This window comes from Monodon monoceros, unplaced genomic scaffold (genome assembly GCF_005190385.1).
Source record: "Monodon monoceros isolate NGI ecotype Baffin Bay Population unplaced genomic scaffold, NGI_Narwhal_1 Super_Scaffold_21, whole genome shotgun sequence".
NCBI lineage: Eukaryota > Metazoa > Chordata > Mammalia > Artiodactyla > Monodontidae > Monodon > Monodon monoceros.
Genome location: NW_021703778.1, coordinates 43632218 through 43650839, shown reverse-complemented (window position 1 = coordinate 43650839; position 18622 = coordinate 43632218). Strand labels below are relative to the sequence as shown.

General features: G+C 57.4%; 1 protein-coding gene across 1 annotated transcript in view; it reads left to right on the top strand.

The window, feature by feature from the left end:
- RGMA (repulsive guidance molecule BMP co-receptor a) overlaps nt 1-18622 on the top strand; it is a 44319-nt gene that overhangs the window by 22971 nt on the left and 2726 nt on the right. The window contains exon 3 of the mRNA XM_029239386.1: nt 10965-11482. Within this exon, the coding sequence (XP_029095219.1) occupies nt 10965-11482 (518 nt within the window). The remainder of the gene's footprint in view (nt 1-10964; nt 11483-18622) is intronic.

Sequence of the window (18622 nt, the reverse complement as noted above, 5' to 3'; positions counted from 1 at the left end):
GAGAGGTGATCCATGGGCTCAGATAAGGTTGCTCCATGAGATGGGGAGCTGGGATCCCGGGTCTCTGTGGAGGTGAGAGGATCGCGTGGGGACCACTTTACATGTTGGAGGTCATATGGTTCCTGCTAAAATTTCCCTCTCGGGCGCAATGTGCAAGGCCCTCAGCAGAAGTGGGCAGAAAACCCCAATTTATGTTTGGTTGAGTGATTGGGGGTACCATGCTGTTGTAATGCCTGGCTACACTCAACCTGCCTAAAACTGAAGGCACTGTTTCTTCTAGGGTAACCAACTCATCTCAGTGGACCCAGGACTTTCCACTGTTTTAAAATTGAGAGTCCCGTGTTTTTAGAAGCCCTCTGAGTCCTGGGCACACCAGGATGATGGGTCTTCCTAGACTCTCCTCCTGTCCCCTGGACTAGTGCCTGGCCTGTGTCTGTTAGACCCCACTGCCCAGAACCGTTAAGTCCTGGGTGTGAAGTGGCCTCTCCCTTCTGTCCGTTCACCCGGCGCTGGGCCTCCTTCCTCCACCCTTTCCTGCCTGTTCCCTTTGTCACCTGCAAGCAGCTGAGCTTGGACCTGCCTCCCAGGTGCCCCACCCTCACGCTCCAAGTTGCCAAATGAGTCGCTCTAAAACTCCTGCTCAGGCACTCACAGCTCTCTGTGGCCCTCTTTGGAGCATCCAGAAGGGAGGACCCTCTGGCATCTGGTCCCCCACTCATCCCTGGCCTCATTCCCTGGCATGTCCCCAGGCTCCAGGTCCCTCCAGGTCTCCCCATACTCTGTCACCACCCACCATACCTTAACAGTGGGCAGCCCCCAGGCCTTGCTGAGGCCCCTGCCCAGTTTGGAATGGGAATGCCCACTAGATTAAAGCCCAAGGCCAGTGCCATCTGTTGGGGTCCAGTGCCGCCCCTCCAGTGACCTGGGTACCTGTCACCTTGGCTGCTGACGCCTGTGCTTCCTCTTGGCCTTGTTGCTTCCTGGGTCTTGGGTTTTTAGTCCTCTTCTAAATCACTGGAGCTGTTCATAAGGGCAGGAACCCCATTTCCTGTTTCTTTATACCCTTCTCTTTGCTCTGCACCCCAAACACACCCGGCACAGTCCTGGAAACTACAGGACCCTTGGGTTTTTTGTGTGTCTGTTTGTTTTCTGCTCAACAGACAGAGACCACAGGGTTGGGGTGGGGGATGTCCAGATACCCCAATCTTTTTTTTCAAAAAATTTGTTTCTGCTTATAAAGACAATACTCATTTTTAAATCTAAAGACCGAAAAGGATAAATAAGAAAACGAAAATAACGCAAATTCCAATCTCCCACAGACTACCATCACTAATTGACATTCATGAATAACCTTCAAGACAGAATACCTTCATATTGTTTTCTCCAAAATATGATCATTTGAAGAACAACAGTTTTTAAAGCTCTTCCATTTATTGAGTGGCCACATATACCAGGCACTCTGCTAAGTACTTGAAATATGTCACCTCATGAGATGGTCACCCCTCCCCTGTGAGCATCATTCCCTCTGTATCGATGAGGAACCAGAGGGTCAGAGAGGTTGCCTGACATCGCACAACTTAGTGGCAGAGCCAGGAGTAGAGCCCAGACCCCTGCCCTTTTCCATATACCAGATTTTGGGTAAACACTCGTTAAGCGTGCTACGTAGCATTTTACACTTTGAGCTATGTAGCGTATAAGGCTTTAAGGTGGGGGGAAAAGAATAAGAAGCTTTGGAGATATAATTAGACAGCAGAATGAAGAGTGACCACACTCTTCCATGGATCTCACATTGTTGCCTCTTCCAAAAGCCCTCTCTCCTCCCTTTCTATCCCTGGCTTAGCATTCCAAAGCACATGCCACCCAGCCGTAGGTTGGGAAAACAACTTTGGCAGAGCTATCATGGTGCAAATTTTCCCAAGTCAGATTTGTGTCTTTTGGGTTTTGCTTATTTATTCATTTCACTCACCACTTCACCTGGGCAGTCAGAATACCGAGACGCCTATTAAAGTGATCCCTCTGCGCCCAAGTGTCTGCAGAAAGGAGCCCATTATTGTTCCCCATGCTGAGGAATGTTCCATGAACATGGGCTCACGCTCGTGTGTGCACCAGCCAGGCGTGTGCCTTCCCAGTGCGTGAGGAAGGTGGAGGAAGGCCTGCCTGCAGATGGAAGTGGGGGAGAAAAGCCACTTCAAATGAATTTTGACCCGGAGCAACCAAGCAGGTGAGCCCAGGGTTACTAGAAGCAGAACCAGAATGGAAAATTGTCACCTCTAGAGCCAGTCCTAGACTCAGGAAAAGGGGTTATGCCTCCAAGTAGGAAGCTCAACTGCTCGCCTACAAGCTTCATTTATACCTGAAAAGTGATGTCTTTGCCCATATACCATCCTTCTCGTGGAACCCAGAGTCGCTTAGTTCTCTGCCCTAAGGCAGGGTGGTCTTGGCATGGAATCCTGTGCCCGGCCCCTGCCCCGCCATGGGCCCCTCTAACCCAGAGGAGCCCTCAGCTGCCTGACTGACAGGGCTGCTTGTGGCCTTGGGCCCAAGGGTGAGCACATGTGCTTTTTCACGTTCTCTCGGCTGTTGATCTGGCTCCGTGTGGCCCCAGTGGGTGTGCCCTTTTCCTTGGCACTTGGCCTGGTTTCTTGCAGCGACTTGGCACGTGTGGAGGCTGGGACAGAGCAGCCTGGCTGGGTGTGACGAGGGGGCAGCGCCTCCTGCCTCAGCTTGGTGAGTGGCACTCGGCCACCTGTGCCCACACTTAGCAGTGAGTTAACCACTGCTCCCCCATCTCGCCTCCTCCACTCCCTAAGCCAATGCAGATTCTCTGAGAAGCTTCCTCCTGCCCCGGGCTTTCTTCTCGGGTAGGCAGGTCCCTATAGGAAGCCCCTGAGAAAAGTCCCAGTGCTCTCAAGGGGCGAGAGACACTTTGGAGTCACGGGTTAGGTCGGTTCCTTAGAACATTCTTAGGCTGAACTGGGAGGAATGCCTCTGAGGAGAGCTGATCGCTTCTGGCTGCCTGTGGGTTAAGTAAGGTAGGGTCGGCTGCACCTGGTGAAAAATCCAGTCCCTCACCTGGGTGTGTTCCTCTCGGTATCTGACGCCAGACACCTGGATGGAGCGACACAAACCCGGCAGCCACAGGCATCTCTCAAGCAAAGAGACTCCAGAACACTGCCACGGCAAGAGCTTGCCAAATTCTGGCGCTAGATCCATCCACTGTCCCCTCCCAGCTTCGGTGCTAAGGGACAGGAGAGGGTGGAGAGTGGTCCGCTGCTTCTGCTGCTGGTGCCCAGCCTGGGTCTCCCACTGGGCGCAAGCACATTTCCCACCTCTTTTGGGACCCACACCCCAACTCGTTGCTAAGAGACGAGCCCCAGCATCGGCGCTGCCTGGGACAGGTGGGCAGTGAGGACAAGGGGCGGGGGGGGGGTCGGGGGGCGTCTCAGGCTTCTGTGCTGCTCCTTCCACAGAGGCTGTGCAGTGAATTCTCTTTGAAGCTGCCCTCCCTCTGCTCTGCCTGCTTCTGTCCTAATTAAAGCCATCGCCTCTTAATGTTATGCCACTTCCTAAAATAGTGTTCTCACCATGCCAGGTACTTACTGAAGGTTATCCAGCGGGCTCCCCACGGTCAGCGGGATCTGGTCTGAAATCCTTAGGCTGGCGTATCGAGGTCCAGTCAGGAAAACAGAAACCACGTGGGGTATTGCCACAGAGGGAACCTGATACAGGGGATTGTGTCTAGATGGGCGTGGGAGGACGGAAGAGGCCACAAGGGACCACGGAGGCACACACAGAGTTGCAGGAAGCGACTGCCACTCCTGGGGCTGGAGGCACAAAGGGAAGAGGACCTTGGGGGCCCAGGGCTCGGAGGAGGGCCGCTACCTGGCTGGTCTGGCTACTTCGGAGCAGCGGCTGGAGGGGAAGAAGGGCCAGGGCTGGGTGGTGGTGCTGAGGTTAACCTGGCTGGGCCTCGTCTAGTGCTCCCCGGTGGTGCAATCTAACAGGGAGCTGGGTGAACGGGGAAACGGGGTTTGCTGCATCCCAGCCCCACACAGAGCGGAGAAAAGCAGTTTGAAGCTGAACGACATTTGCTTCATCGCCGGCTTTCACTCGGGGCTTCCGTGCCTGGCCCCAAACTTGCGGCCACACTCTCAACCATCCGGCATTTCACCTCCGGCCAGTCCCAGCAGTTCTGGAGCCACTTGGGCTTCTGGACCTCTGCCCTGCATCACCTGTCAAATCCCACTGCCCTTCAGGACCTGGTGGAAAGGCTGCTTCCCTGATACCCTCTACGCCTCCATCCTTAAGTCTGTGTTCAAATGAACCGTGTCTTCTTCCCTGCATCCCGGTGGTCTGTGTAGCTGACTCCACCTGAGCACAGAAACCAACTGGGGCTTGTTCGAGGAATGGCAGGAAGCACCGTGCCGGGCACCTAGTGGGGTCCAGAACCTTCAGCAAGTCCATGAATCCAGGCAGTGACCCTGCAAACCACGGAGGCAGAACCAACGTGACTGTGGGGCTTGCCTTCAAACGAGCCGTATACTCCTTTAAGAAGAGGCAGGTTTTTCTCTCCCCCGGCTCACCCCACCGCTCCTACACGGCAACTGAAACCTGATCTAATCCCTTTGCACGGGGGTAATTTATTGGTCTATTGGGCTTTTCTTGGTGGCAAATTGCATTGTCTTTATTCCTGGGTTCAGGCTGAGGAAGGGCTCCTGCATTCCTAAGACTCCTTTCTCAGGGCCGAGCCTTCACACCCCGTGGCGCTCAGCAAAATAAGTTTTATTGGGCTTCTTTGTTATGCAAACAAGCCGGTAATAATCAGGCTATTATTCTGAAAGATTGGGCTTGATTAACAGTTCAAAGGAGGTCTCTGAAAGCGGCTAATGCCGCACTGGTGCATAAATATTTTCATCCTGCCTGGGTTGGTACAGCTGCAGCTTCCAGCTCCTGGCTGCCGCCGCCCACCCCCTCCCCCGTCTTTCTGCTCGGAGAGGAGCTGGGTTGCTGTTTAAAGGAAGAGAATTAAGTCAGGCAAGCGTGTGTGGCTGTGATTTCTCTCTGCTGCATCTCAGACCATGAGGAAGGCAGTCTGGAGCCCACCTCCTGCAGAAGTGAAAGGTTACAAATGTGGGGTGCCGGAGCACAGATGCTTTGAGCGTAGAGTGTGGGAGTCAGAGGATTCTCAGGGGATTTTCAGGCAGGAGGTGGCACCCTAGCTGGGTCGTCGATGGTTGACAGTTCAGTGAGCCCCACAGAGAGGAGTGGCCAGAGGGTGAGACCAAAGAAGGTGACACAGGGAAGCCAAGGGGCCATCTCCAGTATTTGCAGGGTTACATTTGAGCCTTTTCTGTGTGGCTCTAGAGAAGGGCCAAAGCCCCACGGATCTCCCTGGGGGGCAGTTGTGGGTTCACAGCTGGAGCTGTCCAGAGCAGGAGGGGCCAGCCCTGCCCAGCAGAGTCCCAATGGCAGTGGAAGCCGGATGCCCACCGGGCAGGGATGCCGCAGGCAGATTTCCTGCCATGGGGGCTGGCTGGAGGTACAAACTGGTGACCTGTGGCATCCCTCAGGCCCCAGGTTCTAAAATTCCATGGTGCGCCTCGGGAAGCCCACATGGAGTTTGGTCGCCAAGTGATCATTAGATAAAGTGATCTTAACAAAGTCAATTATACAGAGAAGTGGGAGGCCCGGCCCTAACTGCACAAGTTGGGAGCGAGTGGGTCCAGTGGTTGGTTGCCCAGGGCCCCAGCCTGCACCCCACCTTTTGAGCCAAGTGTCCGGCATCACGGGGCGCCGGAGGGAATCGGGATTCCTGGTGGTGAGTCTGGCTGGCCACTGTCTTTGCAGCCTCTGGATTCTCTTCTGTTTGTTCCCTAGTAGCTAATCCCAGAAGTTCTACGTCTCAAGAGGCTTGAGTCAAATCCAAACGTGCCTAATAGGCTTCCGAGGAGCGGGAAGTCTGTGCAAGGGTCTTTGCATTTTCCTGGGTGTCTGAGGTGGAGCTCCAGGTACCAAGGGTCAGAAGGGGCCCCTTGAGAGCCCCCCGTGCCTGAGGACACAGCGTCTGAGATGGAAATAGGAGCTCAGGAGAACTTTAATCACCTGGCTGTGCGCACATGGGCTGCTGTGGCACCATGGCGAGGTGGCCGTCTGCAGGAGCCAGGCAGGAACAGGGCAGCAGGCCGCCTTCTGTCGCACTGAAAGCACCAAGGAAGCCGCGCTCAGAAAAGCTCGCTACCTCTTCCCACTCATACGAGTTGCAGTAAGATGTTTCAAACTCTCGGACTTTCCTCTCCTTCCTTCTTCCTTGAACACTCACATCAGAAAAGCCCAAGGTTTACTGCCTGGAATTCAGGTCTGTCTTTCTTTTTTTTTTTTAAGATACAGCACATAAAAATCAGCCCCTCTGGGGTCTCTTTGGCAGGTGACGCCACAGTCCAGAGCTTTTCCTTTTGATGTTGGGCCAGGTTACATTCATGTCCCTGACCTGGGTTGGGGAGCCTTCAGTCTATGATTTACTGGAGTGGAACACAGGGCGGCAGGATGACTCCATGGGGGTTAGGGCCCCTTGGCTCGCCACCCGTGGGGACTGTCCAGCCCTGGCATCCCCAGCACCCTTCCCTGAGGCCCCCAGGAAATGGTGGCAGATGGGCCTGGGAGAGCTGCGTTACCATCTGGAGAGAGGGCAGAGGGGATCTCCCCCAGTTCTGGTCCCGGCTCTCGTTACTCTCAGTGGCCTCTTATACACCATTCCCCCACCCTGATCTGTAGCTTCTCCCTTATGATGGGAGCGCCTGGGGTTCCTCTTAGACCCTTAGGAAGATGTGCAAGGCCCAAGGGTTTGGGACAGCTGGGGAAACCCAGGACATCGGGGAAGTGTGGGCCCAGGCATCATGGTCCTGGACTGATCCAGGTGGGCTTTGGGGCTGGGCCTTTGGGTGTGAGTGGGCAGTGGGCAGGAAGAGCTGGCCAGACCCAGCTGATCTGAGTCAAGGCAGAAGGGCAGTCGGAGCGCCAGCCAGGGCCCTAACCCGAGGAGGAGGGTAGAGGGCTGGGAGCAGTCCCTGGGATTCGCTAGGGAAGAGGCAGAGGGGGGGAGCCGGCTCCCATCCAATGCCCTTCCATCCCCTGCCTGGTGACTTTTAACTTCCGACCTCACAGGGGGGTTGTATCTGTCCCCCTCTGAGACCTTTGTCGGGGACCTTATTTTTGAGTGCCCACTGGGTCCCAGGCATGCCAAGTACATCTCAGTCCTCAGCAGCTTCTGAGGTGGGTGTTACCTCCACTTCACAGCTAAGGAAACTGAGGTCAAGTCCAATTCCCACAACTACTCGTAGGGGACAGAGTGGGACTTTGGGCCAGACACCCTCCCTCCGGCGCACACTCTGCCCGCCATCCCGCGCGACCGGCGTCGCCTTCAGACTTCCCCACTTTTGGCCCAGCCCTGGACGATCGCATCGAGAATGTTCTCCGGAGGGTTGAGAAATGGAATTGGCAGGACTTCAAGCTCAGCCCCTCTACCGCCACCGCCCCGCCGGGATGGAGGCCGGAGGGAGGCCCTGGGTGCGAGGGCAGCAGGAGAGCAACCCCTGTCGCCGCCTGCGGGTGGTGGGCGGAGCTGCCATGCGCCCTCAGGGGGTGGCCGGTTGCTACCTGTGGCTCAGGAGGGGGCGGGGGGAGCAAGGGGCGGAGCCACGGTGAACAGAGAGATGAAAGGCCTTGTCTCCGAGCGCTGACAGCCTGAGTGCCCCGGGCTGCTCAGTGTTGGCAGCTGGGTCGCAGCTGGGCTTGCTCCTCGGGAGGCCGGTCTCCTCACTGCCCCCTCTGCCTGCAGCCCCCCCGCCCCCCAACCCCCGAGAAGATGCCCCGTTCACACATTCCAGACCTGCGGGGGAGCCGGGGGGGGTGACGGGCAACTTGGCCCCTCTGTGACGGGCTGTTGAAGAGAAAATAACCCCCCAGAGCACCTGACAGCGATGCAGACCTCAGGCCCACTGGGCCCGGCGGAGGCAGAGCCCGGTGTTTGGTGGGCACATTCGAGGAGCACGGCTCTGAACAGATCCACTCGATGACCCCAGGGCACTTCGGGGACTCTCTCTGAGGGCACCGGAGTGGGATTTCGGTCATGCATTCCAGACACACCAGAGAGCTCTTTAGCTGAGACACTGCTCTGAGCCCAGGTGTCAAGGCCGTGCAGACAGCAGACCCCCCGTCGCCCGTTTGGGGGGAATAGAGCCACGCATGACGGGGGTCGGGAATGGGACGCCCCCAACGAGTCCCACACTGTGCAGGTTGGCCCTGCCCTGGGCAGCATCCCGACCCCAGCCTTCAAGCCCCTGGCTGCACCCTGAGAAACAGGCCCTGGAAACTAGTCTGTGGAGGCAACGCCACGGAGCGTGTGGACCATGGGCCTCCTGGCGGGTGGCGGTCTGTCAGCGTCGCAGGAGGGGTCCTCAGGGAGAGGCTGAAGCCCACCTGTGGCGGAGCGTGCCCTTGAACCACCCAGCGGCCGGTGGAGGGAATCATGAATGCACCGAGGTTGTCCGAGGTCTTGGCATTGCCAAGGGCCTGGGCTCTCAGGTCTGAGGGGCTGGATTCACATCCTGCTTCCTCCTCACAGTGGAACCTCAGTCAGTCTCGCTGAGCCTGGCTCTGCTCTCTGGGAGGCGGGGATACTGTAGTGCCCACCTGTGAGGCTCCCCGGGGCCCTGAATGAGGTGAGGCCTGCAGGGCCCAGGCCACTGAGCCTGGAACAGAGTCAGTTAGCTGGGACTTCAGTCTGTGCCACCCCAGCTTGGCTCTGGTGGAGAGCTGAGGCCAGCACAGCCCTGCGTGTGCTGCAGTGGTCTGGCTGTAAAGGGACGGGCACTGTCTTTTCTGTCCTTTGGGCAAGGTGAAGGCCAGAGGGGGACCCAGGGCTGTTTGGGCAGTGGGCAGAGCCAAGGTAGCTGCCACTCAGCACGAGGCCCGAGTCCCTTTGGGGTAGTTTCCTCTGAGATGCCTACCTCCAGAATTCTGCGAAAGCAGAATGGCAGGTCAGCTCACCTGTAATCGCTGAGGCTACCGGAGTGGGCATTACGGGGCGGCCGCAGACCAGAGGTGGAGGGTTGGCAGCTGCAGCGGCCAGTTCCCCTGACCTGTGTTCCTCCACACTGCTTGTTCTCCACGGCATCCTTTCCACACACACCCCCACCTCGAGGCCCCCTTTACTGTCTCCCACTCAGGCCACAGTAGCATTTGCCGCCCACAGGGATGTTGGGCCCTTGGGCATCTTCTACAGGTTGGGAAATCATGAAGATGGCAGGGCCAGAGAATCTTCTAGCCGCCTTTCAAAGGAGACCTGGGCCAGGAACATGGCTCTGTGGGAGGGCGACCACACAGGGGGTCTCCCCGGACGGGCACCTCTTCACAGCGGTCACCACCTATCATTTACTGGATCTGCTTCTCTAGGTCAGCATGCTTCTTCCACTTAAAATGGGAAATCTGTAGCTCTTCTATCAAATCTGTTTTATTTTTCCTAATACATATTTAAATATGTGACTTGTCAAGTGAAAAGAAAAATGCTCACCCAGATACCTCCTGAAATGACCTTGTTTACCAGAGGTGTGACAAATACAGGTCAAGTTAGGGGAAAAGCCTGGATTTTAGGACAAGCACCGTGTTTACCAGATATACTTGGGGCAAGTCACACCAGCTCCAGGAGAACGGCGCCCGCACCTGCAGAGGTGGGAGAGCTCCCTGAGCTCGGTGGCCCAGGCATCCAGGTACGGGGCCTGGTAGCACAGACCAGGGCCACACAGGGCAGCTGCCTGGATGGTTCTTTGGCTAGCCTGGCCTCATATACTTCTGTCCCTGCTTTTAGGCACAACTTGATTTTATAGGTAAAAAGCCAGTAACAGAGAAGTAAACTGACTTTTCCAAGGTTAAGAGCCAGATTAGTGGCCGAGCCAGGAGTGGCTGGAGCAAGCGCCTCCTTCCCCTCTGTTGATTGGGCTGAGACACCAAAAGCTGCACCTCGCAGCTGGTCTGCTGGCCCCTTTGCACATGGAAGCCTGTGTAGAAACGTCCCTCCTGCTGCCACTTCTGGTCCCTATGGGCCGTGCAGAGGAATCCAGGAGGCCGGGAAAGGGCAGATTCCATGATGCAGGTGTGTTGAGGTCACAGTTCTCAGGCATGATAATTATCTGTAGCTAATTATCACTAAGGTCTCAACGCTTAAAGTGACCTTAAAAAAAAAAAAAAAGCATGAATTAGAGCAGATCCAAGGTTGCCACTCAGTTGCCTCCCAGCTTGCTCTCCTGAGCAGGATAATGGGGGATGGAGCTATGGAGACCAAGAGGGAAGCTGCCCTTCACCTGCAGACCAAGACAGAACCAGGCCCTCTGTGACCAGGGCTAATATAGTGATCACACTAGCCAACATTCATTGAGCTTCTGCTCTGTGCCCGGTGCCGGGATAAGTCCTTTAACATTTTCAGCAACCTCATAGGGTGGATACTATATTAGCCCATTTTCTAGATAAGTAAAATGAGGCACAGAGAAGTTAAGTGATTTGTACAAGGTCACACAGTGGCAGAGATCAGAACACATACTGAATAGTGGGGCTTAATTCCCTGCCAGATTTCTTTTGCTGTGCCGAAATTCTTGGCGGTAGTTGTGAAAGTGTCAACAGACGCCCAAGGCCCAAGGGTGGGTGGAGAGCTTGCGGCGGGGGAGGGGGCGCCGGTAGTCCGCCAGGCCTTTCAGTCTGCAGGTCCGCAGGCCTAGCCACTCAGGGTCATTACGGCTGCGCAGAAGAATCGGGAAAGTGGGAAAGGCAGGTTCCGCGCCTGCAGGAACTCCCAACGCCTGAGATGAGGCGTCCTTTGTCCCTTGCACGTGCCCCGCAGCCCTGGCCCACGGGGGTGGAGGAGGCCTGGGCTCACCACTCCCAACGTGACAGCGCCTCCCTTCCTGTATCCGCAGCCACCTCCTCGTGCAAGATCCTCAAGTGCAACTCTGAGTTCTGGAGCGCCACGGCGGGCAGCCACGCGCCGGCCCCGGACGACGCCCCCGAGTTCTGCGCGGCGCTGCGCACCTACGCCCTGTGCACGCGGCGCACAGCCCGCACTTGCCGGGGGGACCTGGCCTACCACTCTGCCGTCCATGGCATCGAGGACCTCATGAGCCAGCACAACTGCTCCAAGGATGGCCCCACGTCGCAGCCGCACCTACGCACGCTGCCGCCGCCACCGGGGGACAGCCAGGAACGCTCGGACAGCCCCGAGATCTGCCACTACGAGAAGAGCTTCCACAATCGCGCGGCCGCCCCCAACTACACGCACTGCGGCCTCTTCGGAGACCCACACCTCCGGACTTTCACAGACCGTTTCCAGACCTGCAAGGTGCAGGGCGCCTGGCCGCTCATCGACAATAATTACCTAAACGTGCAGGTCACCAACACACCGGTGCTGCCTGGTTCAGCCGCCACCGCCACCAGCAAGGTACGGGGGAGGGGGGCCGGGGTTGGTGAGGCGGGTCACGGCACCAGGCCCTGCCGTCGGGAGGGCCCGGACTTTCCTCCCTCCGACTCAGACACCCCCTGACCCGCCATGTTCCTCTCGTCGGTAACTGAGCAAATTAGTTAGGAAGGAATGTCCTGCACGTTCTTTGTCGTCAGGTGAACTACCCTGGAGCCACCTCTGCCCTTTGCCCAGAGTGCGGTGTTTCTCAAACTGCTGCTGTACACCGTCCACTAGGGGTCTTTGAAATCAGCCTTCTGGCGTCAGAAGCTAACACACAGGCGTAGTTTGGGGGTGGGTCTGGGTTGGGGGGCGCAGGGTAGAACAGGATAGCCAAACCTAGCCTATATTAAGGCAGTTTGTGAATGCTTTCCCAGTGCAAGAGTAAACGTTTAGGAAACTTAGTTTCTGTTGTGTGCGTTTGTTCACGTGCGTGCACATTGGATCTGGCTGTAAATAAGATGGATTTCTTATTAGGGTTAATAGTCCAGAAAGTTTAACAACACTCCCAGAGCATTCAGTTTCAAACTTCTGGGATAGTCTTTTCTTGCCCCAAACTATGTTTTCGTAGAACTCCAGTGTCAAGTCCCAATAAAGGGGAGCCGATATGCAGGTATGTTTCTGTCGTTATCATCACGGAGCTTTCTGTCCAGTGGGAGTCAAACCCCGCCCCAGACAAGCGGACCCAACAGCCTCCTGGAGGTGACGGTCCTGCCCAGGGGTTCTTATTGTGGCTGTACATTTACGAACCGAGCGGATTTTAGAAGATAATGGTTCTGGGCCCCCCAGGCCGCTCTGACACCACATCTCTGGGTGGGGGTCAGATGTGTTCTTTTTTTAAAACCCCCAGTGATTCTGGGGCACGGAGGGCGTTGAGGACGCTGGTTGGAGGCCCCGGCTGCTGGATGCTGCTGGTGCCAGTCGGGGCTGCAGGGTACCATCCTGCCCTTTGTCTCTGTCCCACACTGACACAGTAAGGCTGCAGCCTCAGAGCAGAGAGGGCCGTGGTGTCTGGGCGCAGGGAAGATGGAACAAGTGAGGACAGGGCATCAACCCACTGAGCACCCCCAGGGCCACCCATGCGGCCCGTCTGTCCAGGGCAGCTCCGGAACCTGAGGCTCTAAGAGGGAAAGTGGCCTCCCCACCCAAAGTGCATTCGGCTGGGAACCAAGCTGGGATTTCACCGGAGCCAGGGGACTCCAGAGCCCAGCATGTTCTCACTGCCAGGAGAGGAGGTTCCCATCTGGAGCCCTGGAGGCCACCGAGAGCCAGTCATCTTCTGACCCAAGGAGGCTTCAGTGTCTGGGTGGCAGGACTCAAGTCCTACTCACAGAGCCACAGCCAGAGGCAGCCATGATGTGGCCCGTGGCCCAGGCAATGGGACATTCCTGTCCACTCCGGATTCTCCCTCCCAGTTTTCCAGGAGGGTCTCCCGTGACCTCACATTCAGACTCAGCCGGAGAACGTGGTCTCAGGTCCAGGAGGCTGGTGGATGATTGGAGTCCAGGCCATGGGGACAACTCTACCTCCCCGGGGCCTGGGCCACCAGAGCCCCTGGAGTTTCCGGTTTGGCAGCGGGTCTGTTTTCCCAGGAAGAGCACGTTGCAAGGCAGTGTGTGGGGCAGTGCCAGGCTGGCCCACAAGGGCGTTTCTGTTCCTTCTCGTCCCTCCATGCCCCAGAGGAGGACACTGAGGTGACCTGGCAGCCAGGAAAATTCCTGCCACCTCCCTCTGCTCCGGTGGCCCTTGCACGCCCACAGGGGTCTCTTCCTGGGACCAGCTGCTGGGTAGGAAACAAGCAGGCCTTAGCCCCATGGATGCTCTTACAGGCCTTTGGCACCAGGCCATGAAGCCTAGTGGGCAGCAAATTGCGGCCAGGGCTCCCTCCTCCCCCTCCCCCCTCTCAGCCCTCCACAGACTAAGGGGGGCCTGAATCAAGGTGCCGGCCGCCTTCTGTGCAGCGACCGCCTTCACCTACCCGCCTCCCTCCCTAGAGCCAAGATAAATGAATGTCTGGAGCCTGAGGCTGCGGCTTCTAAATTCAGCAGGAAACACACTGTGGAAGGGGGACCCCGCCTCCCTGCCCCAAGCTGGCAGGGGGGCACACAGGAAGCCTGAGGGTGTGAGGGGCTGTGGACCTCAGGAGGCCTGCCCCTCCTGACAAGGGTGTGGTAAGCATCAGATGTGATAACAGGCCTGGGAGGAGTTGTGGTTAGTGACCAGCAAGGGGGGCTTGCCGGCCCCTTTGACTGGGGGTGAAAGCTAGAGGAGGAGCCTTTGGGTCACATACTAGGGGGTCCTGCAGGCCGGGATGAGGCGCCGGGGCTTAGAGCCCCTGGATACCACCCTCAGCTCTCTATTGGCACACAGTGGGACCCTGAGCTCAGCGAGGCCGTCCACAAACCAAACGGCTTATTCATTCATTCATTCATTTGTTCTTGTATTCCATTCATTCACTTAGCCCACATTTTTCAAATGCTCACTCTGTTTCAGGCTCACTGCTGGGCACTGGCCAGCAGGACTGCCCAAGTAGGCATGGGAGTGCCTCCCTTCCTGTCCCAGCGTGAAGCTTCCAGAAGGGTCTGGGGCTCTGCAGCAGAGCCCCTTGATCAAGCCAACCCATAGGGCCACCTTGATCTTCCCAGCAGGTGAAGAGTTTTAGCAGCCTTCTCTTACCTCCCCATCAGCCAGGAGGCAGCACGAGGCTCTGCTGGAGGCTGGGCAGTGACAGCCTCCGTGTCTGGCCAAGCCATTCTCAGGCCTCAGGGCCAAATGGGGTCTCACGGTACCCGGGTGAGAGGCATGGGTGGCTGGTTCCCCAGTGCCCTCGGCCCGCCTCTGCCTGTTCTCTTGGGCCTCCATTACTCAGGTGTGTGTGTTCCTTCGCTGATTCAGAAAACATTGACCAAACAGCTCTTCTGTGCCAGCCTCTGTGCTCGGCGACGCCTCCGTCTCAGCAGCTCCCAGGCTAATAGTGGAGCACAAAGATAGCCACAGGATGCTGGTGACGGGTGCTGGGGCAGCAGGTTGCTGAGGGTCTTGGGGCGGGGCACTGGCTCTGCACAGAGCACTGGGGAAGGCCTCCTGCCTGCCCTTGCCCTGAGCTTGCCCCCGAAGGACGGGACGGGAGGGGCAGCAGCAGAGCCAGGCAGAGTGTGGGCTCTTATCCCCGAGGTGGTGGAACCTGGGCTTTTGTGATTTCCTATCCCCTCAGCCGTGGTGCCTTGCCCAGGAGCACGGTATTCTCACTGTCCAACCCTGCCTAGCCCTCTGTTCTTTTGGAGGGTTGAGATCTAGTGTTTTCCAGCCCAAGCTGAATTTCAACTTCCTGTTCCCGTGGGACTGCCTCCCATGCCCGCCCCCTGCTCTGTCTTCCTCTTTCTGGCTGCGCTGGTGGCACCCCGTTTTGAGCCTCAGGGAGGAGAGGAGCTCGGATCTCGGTGCCTCCCCCCACGGCGGCCCCCTCGCATGTTCCCCGTTGCACTTCCATTCCATCACACGGCATCCTTCATCCGCTTAGTCTGTGACATCACCTTCCACCCCCGCAGTGTGAGCACCGTGAGGACAGGGGTCTTGGGCTGTTTCCTCCCCTCATGTGGACACAGCCCCCAGCCCCAGGCCTGGCACACAGTTGGCGCTCCATGAATAGTTCTGATGACACTCGGGCTCTGCCCTGTGCCCAGCAGTGGAGAGGGCGCGAGCCCCTCGGGGAAGGGGGGCAGCCGAGGCGGGAGCGGCAGCCACGCCTGCGGCTGTGTGGGCAGTGAGCCGCCTGGCTTTCGACAGGCCCCCTTCATGCTGTTCGTTGTGGTTGAGTCCCTGGCACCAGTGCCAGGAAGAGTCAAGCAGCCTGTCAGCCTTCCAGGAGACTGTCTCCGCAAGAGATGGCGGTTAGAGCGAAACCAGCCTTTCCTGTTCCAGGGAGGCCGATGGCACTGGGAACGCCACCCCCCTACTCCCCCGCCCCCAGTGTCTGTGTGGCCCTGCACACCAGGCAGGGACACCAGAGCCCCTCATTGCACACCCCTCCCCCCATGGCAGGACCACCCACTGCCCAGACCACCCCGGCTGGCCCACCTCCCGGCCCCCCGCAGGCAAGCAGGCAGGCAGGCGGCCTCATCAGGGCAGGAGCCTAGGATGGAGACAGGAAGCAGCAGGAGGTGGATCCCTGTGAAGTCGCCACGTTCATAGGTCTGGGCAGTGAAGGAGCGGCAGTTTCGTGGGGTTCGATGATGCGTGGGGCTAGGGGCAGGATGGAGGGGCTGCAGCCACCTTGGACATCCCACAGCGAAGCAGAAGAGCCTCATCCCGGGACCAGCCTGTGACCTCCAGGGAGGAGACGGGGAAGCAGAGCCCCGGGCTCAGGGAGCTGTGCACGCGGGCCTCCCGCTGTAGCCCGCTGTGGCCTCTGGCAGGGCCTCCGGCTCTCGACCTCAGAGCACCAGCCCCTCCTCGTGTCCCATGAAGACCGTGCAGAGTGCCCCCTGCACACCCGTCAGGCCCCACAGGCGCGGTGCCTTGGCCCCAAGACTTCTAGGGCCACGAGAAGGCTTTCCTTCCTTTTGAAGTCAGAAGGAAAAAGCCAACATGATCCAACCTAGACTATATTAGTCTTTACGCCAATGCAGTCCCAAAATGTAGCGTCTTTCTTTTAAAAGAATTTTGCTGGCGTATAGTTGATTTACAATGTTGTGTTAGGTTCAGGTGTACAGCAAAGTGAGTCAGTTATACATATATCCACTCTTTTTTGGATTCTTTTTCCATATAGGTCGTTACAGAGTATTGAGTTCCCTGTGCTACACAGTAGGTCCTTATTAGTCATCTGTTTTATATATAGTAGCGTGTATATGTCAATCCCAATCTCAGCCACGAATGTAGTTTTTAATGTTTCTGACGGAGGAAGGGACCCAGCAAGGCCCAGGTGCCCTGGAGTTCCCAAAAGTCATACTGTGGCCTGCCCCTCTCAGACTGCCTCTCATCCTTACATCTCTCAGGAACGGGGTGAGAAGGGCTGGGGTCTTCTCTGCGTTCCCTCTGAGGGCCCCTCGTACACTCCCTGCCTGGTCACCCCTGAGCTTTATACTGGCGTGAGGGGACGCGCAAAGCAGCCGTGAAACAGAGCCGGCGACACCTCCAGCCCAGCTCTTGCTACTTTGTGGGTTTGCTCAGCCTAGAACTTTCTGCAGCCCCTAGGCTGCCCCTCTCCAGTCCTCAGGCGTCTCAGCACCTGCTCCTGGGGCCCCTAGCCAAGGCCACTCCCTGCCGGCTTCCCCCTCCTGGCTGTGTCCCCAGCCACCCCGGAACTGCAGCCAGGCACTCCCTGGCCCATGCCCCACCGGCACCTCCCCCTCCGCCTGTCTTGGCCGGCCTCTCCCTGACCCTCCTGCCTGAGCTGAGGTCCTGTGGCAGCTCTCCCCCCTTCCCTTCCCCATCGGAGCTGCTTTGGGTTTCCTCTTTGGTTTCTAGCAAGTCTGGGGCCTCGCCTTTGTCATACACCCACTGTTCGGCCAGAAATTCTCCTAGTGCTTTGCTGCATTGCCCTCAACCCTGAGAGCTGTCCAGGCCATCTTCATGCCCCTCAACTGCCACGTCCCCCTGGGGTGCCCAGGCAGAGAATTCAGCCACGGCCGACCATACGTGTCGTCAGCAGCCCCCCGCCCTTTGCTAGAGCCCCTTCGGCCTACAGACGTTATGAGGAGGTGTGGTACCCCAGCTGGTGAGGCCCTTCTTCTCCAGGCTTGGTGGCGGGGATGAGGGGACAGGGCCTGGGAATGGTGGCTGGGGGCCGTGAAGAGGTTGGGGCCGGGCCGGAGGGGGGTGCTTTTAGCGGGAGGTCCCAAGATGCCTGGGCACCATCTTGCCCCCATCGCCCCGCCTCTCTCCCTGGCTTCAGGCTGAGAGTCCAGCAGGAACAGGGCGGGGGCGAGTTTCCCAGTTTCACTCATGTCTCCACCCCATCTTCCTGGTTAGGGTTACGGAGGAAAGAACAGCCAGACGTCTCACCCAGGGTGACAGAGGAAACACATCACTCCCCGGACTGTTGGTCTCTTGTCCTTCTCCCAGGCCTCCCATCCTATGACTTTTTGGCCAAAAATGCCCAGGGACTGGAAACCAAGAGCCTAATCCCAGCTCTGCCTCTTGCTGGCTGTGTGACCTTGGGCAAGTCACTTTACTTTCTGAACCCGAATTTCCTTGTCTATAAATCTGAGGTAATGTCACCTTCCCTGCAGCGCCACACAGGCCCAGAAGTAATAAATGCAGCAAGTGTGCCTGTGTCTGTGGTTTGCAGGAGGACGGTTACTGATGGAGCCGCTTAGCCCTCTGCTTCTCCAGTAGCTCAGCGCAGCCCCTCACCCCGGCTGCAGGCTCCAGCAGCAATGTGCCTCGCTGCTCCCCTGGCCAGGGCTGCCCGTTAATCTGGAGCCCCCGTCTCCCTTTTGCTGACTGGCACCTCCCTCCCCTCCCTCTTCCTCCTGCTACTGCCAAGGCCTGGCTGGGAGACCCCTCAGGGCAGCCCTGCTGCGGTGGCCTCTGCTGACCTCTGCCTGCCTGCCTGCATGGATTTTGCCTGCTCGTTCTTTCTTTGAACATCACTCTCTTCTACCTGCTGTTATGTTCAGCCTGTGGCTTATGGTCCTTTGGTTGTGGTCCATATTCGTTTCCTATTGCAGCTGTAACAAGTACCACAAACTAAGTGATTCAAACAAATAGAAATTTATTCTCATACCTCTGAAGGCGAAAGTCTGAAATGAGCCTTAAGGGGCTAGCATCAAGGTGTCAGCAGGACCAATCCTTCCGGAGGCTTCAGGGGAGAGTCTGTTCGTTGCTTCTTCCAGGCCTCTGCTGGTGGCCAGCATCCTTCAACTTGTGGCCACAACCCTCTGGTCTCTGCCTCTGTGGAAACCCCGCCTTCTCTTCTGCCTCCGTCTTATGAGGACACATGTGATTACATTTAGGGCCCACCAGGATAATTTCTTATCCTTAATAAGTTAAGGATAATTTTTCCTTAACCTAATCTCAACTGCAAGCTCCCATATGTCATATAAGGTAACATTTACAGGTTCCAGTGATTAGTGCCTGATATCTTGGAGGCCATTCTTCAGCCTACTACAGTGGATAACG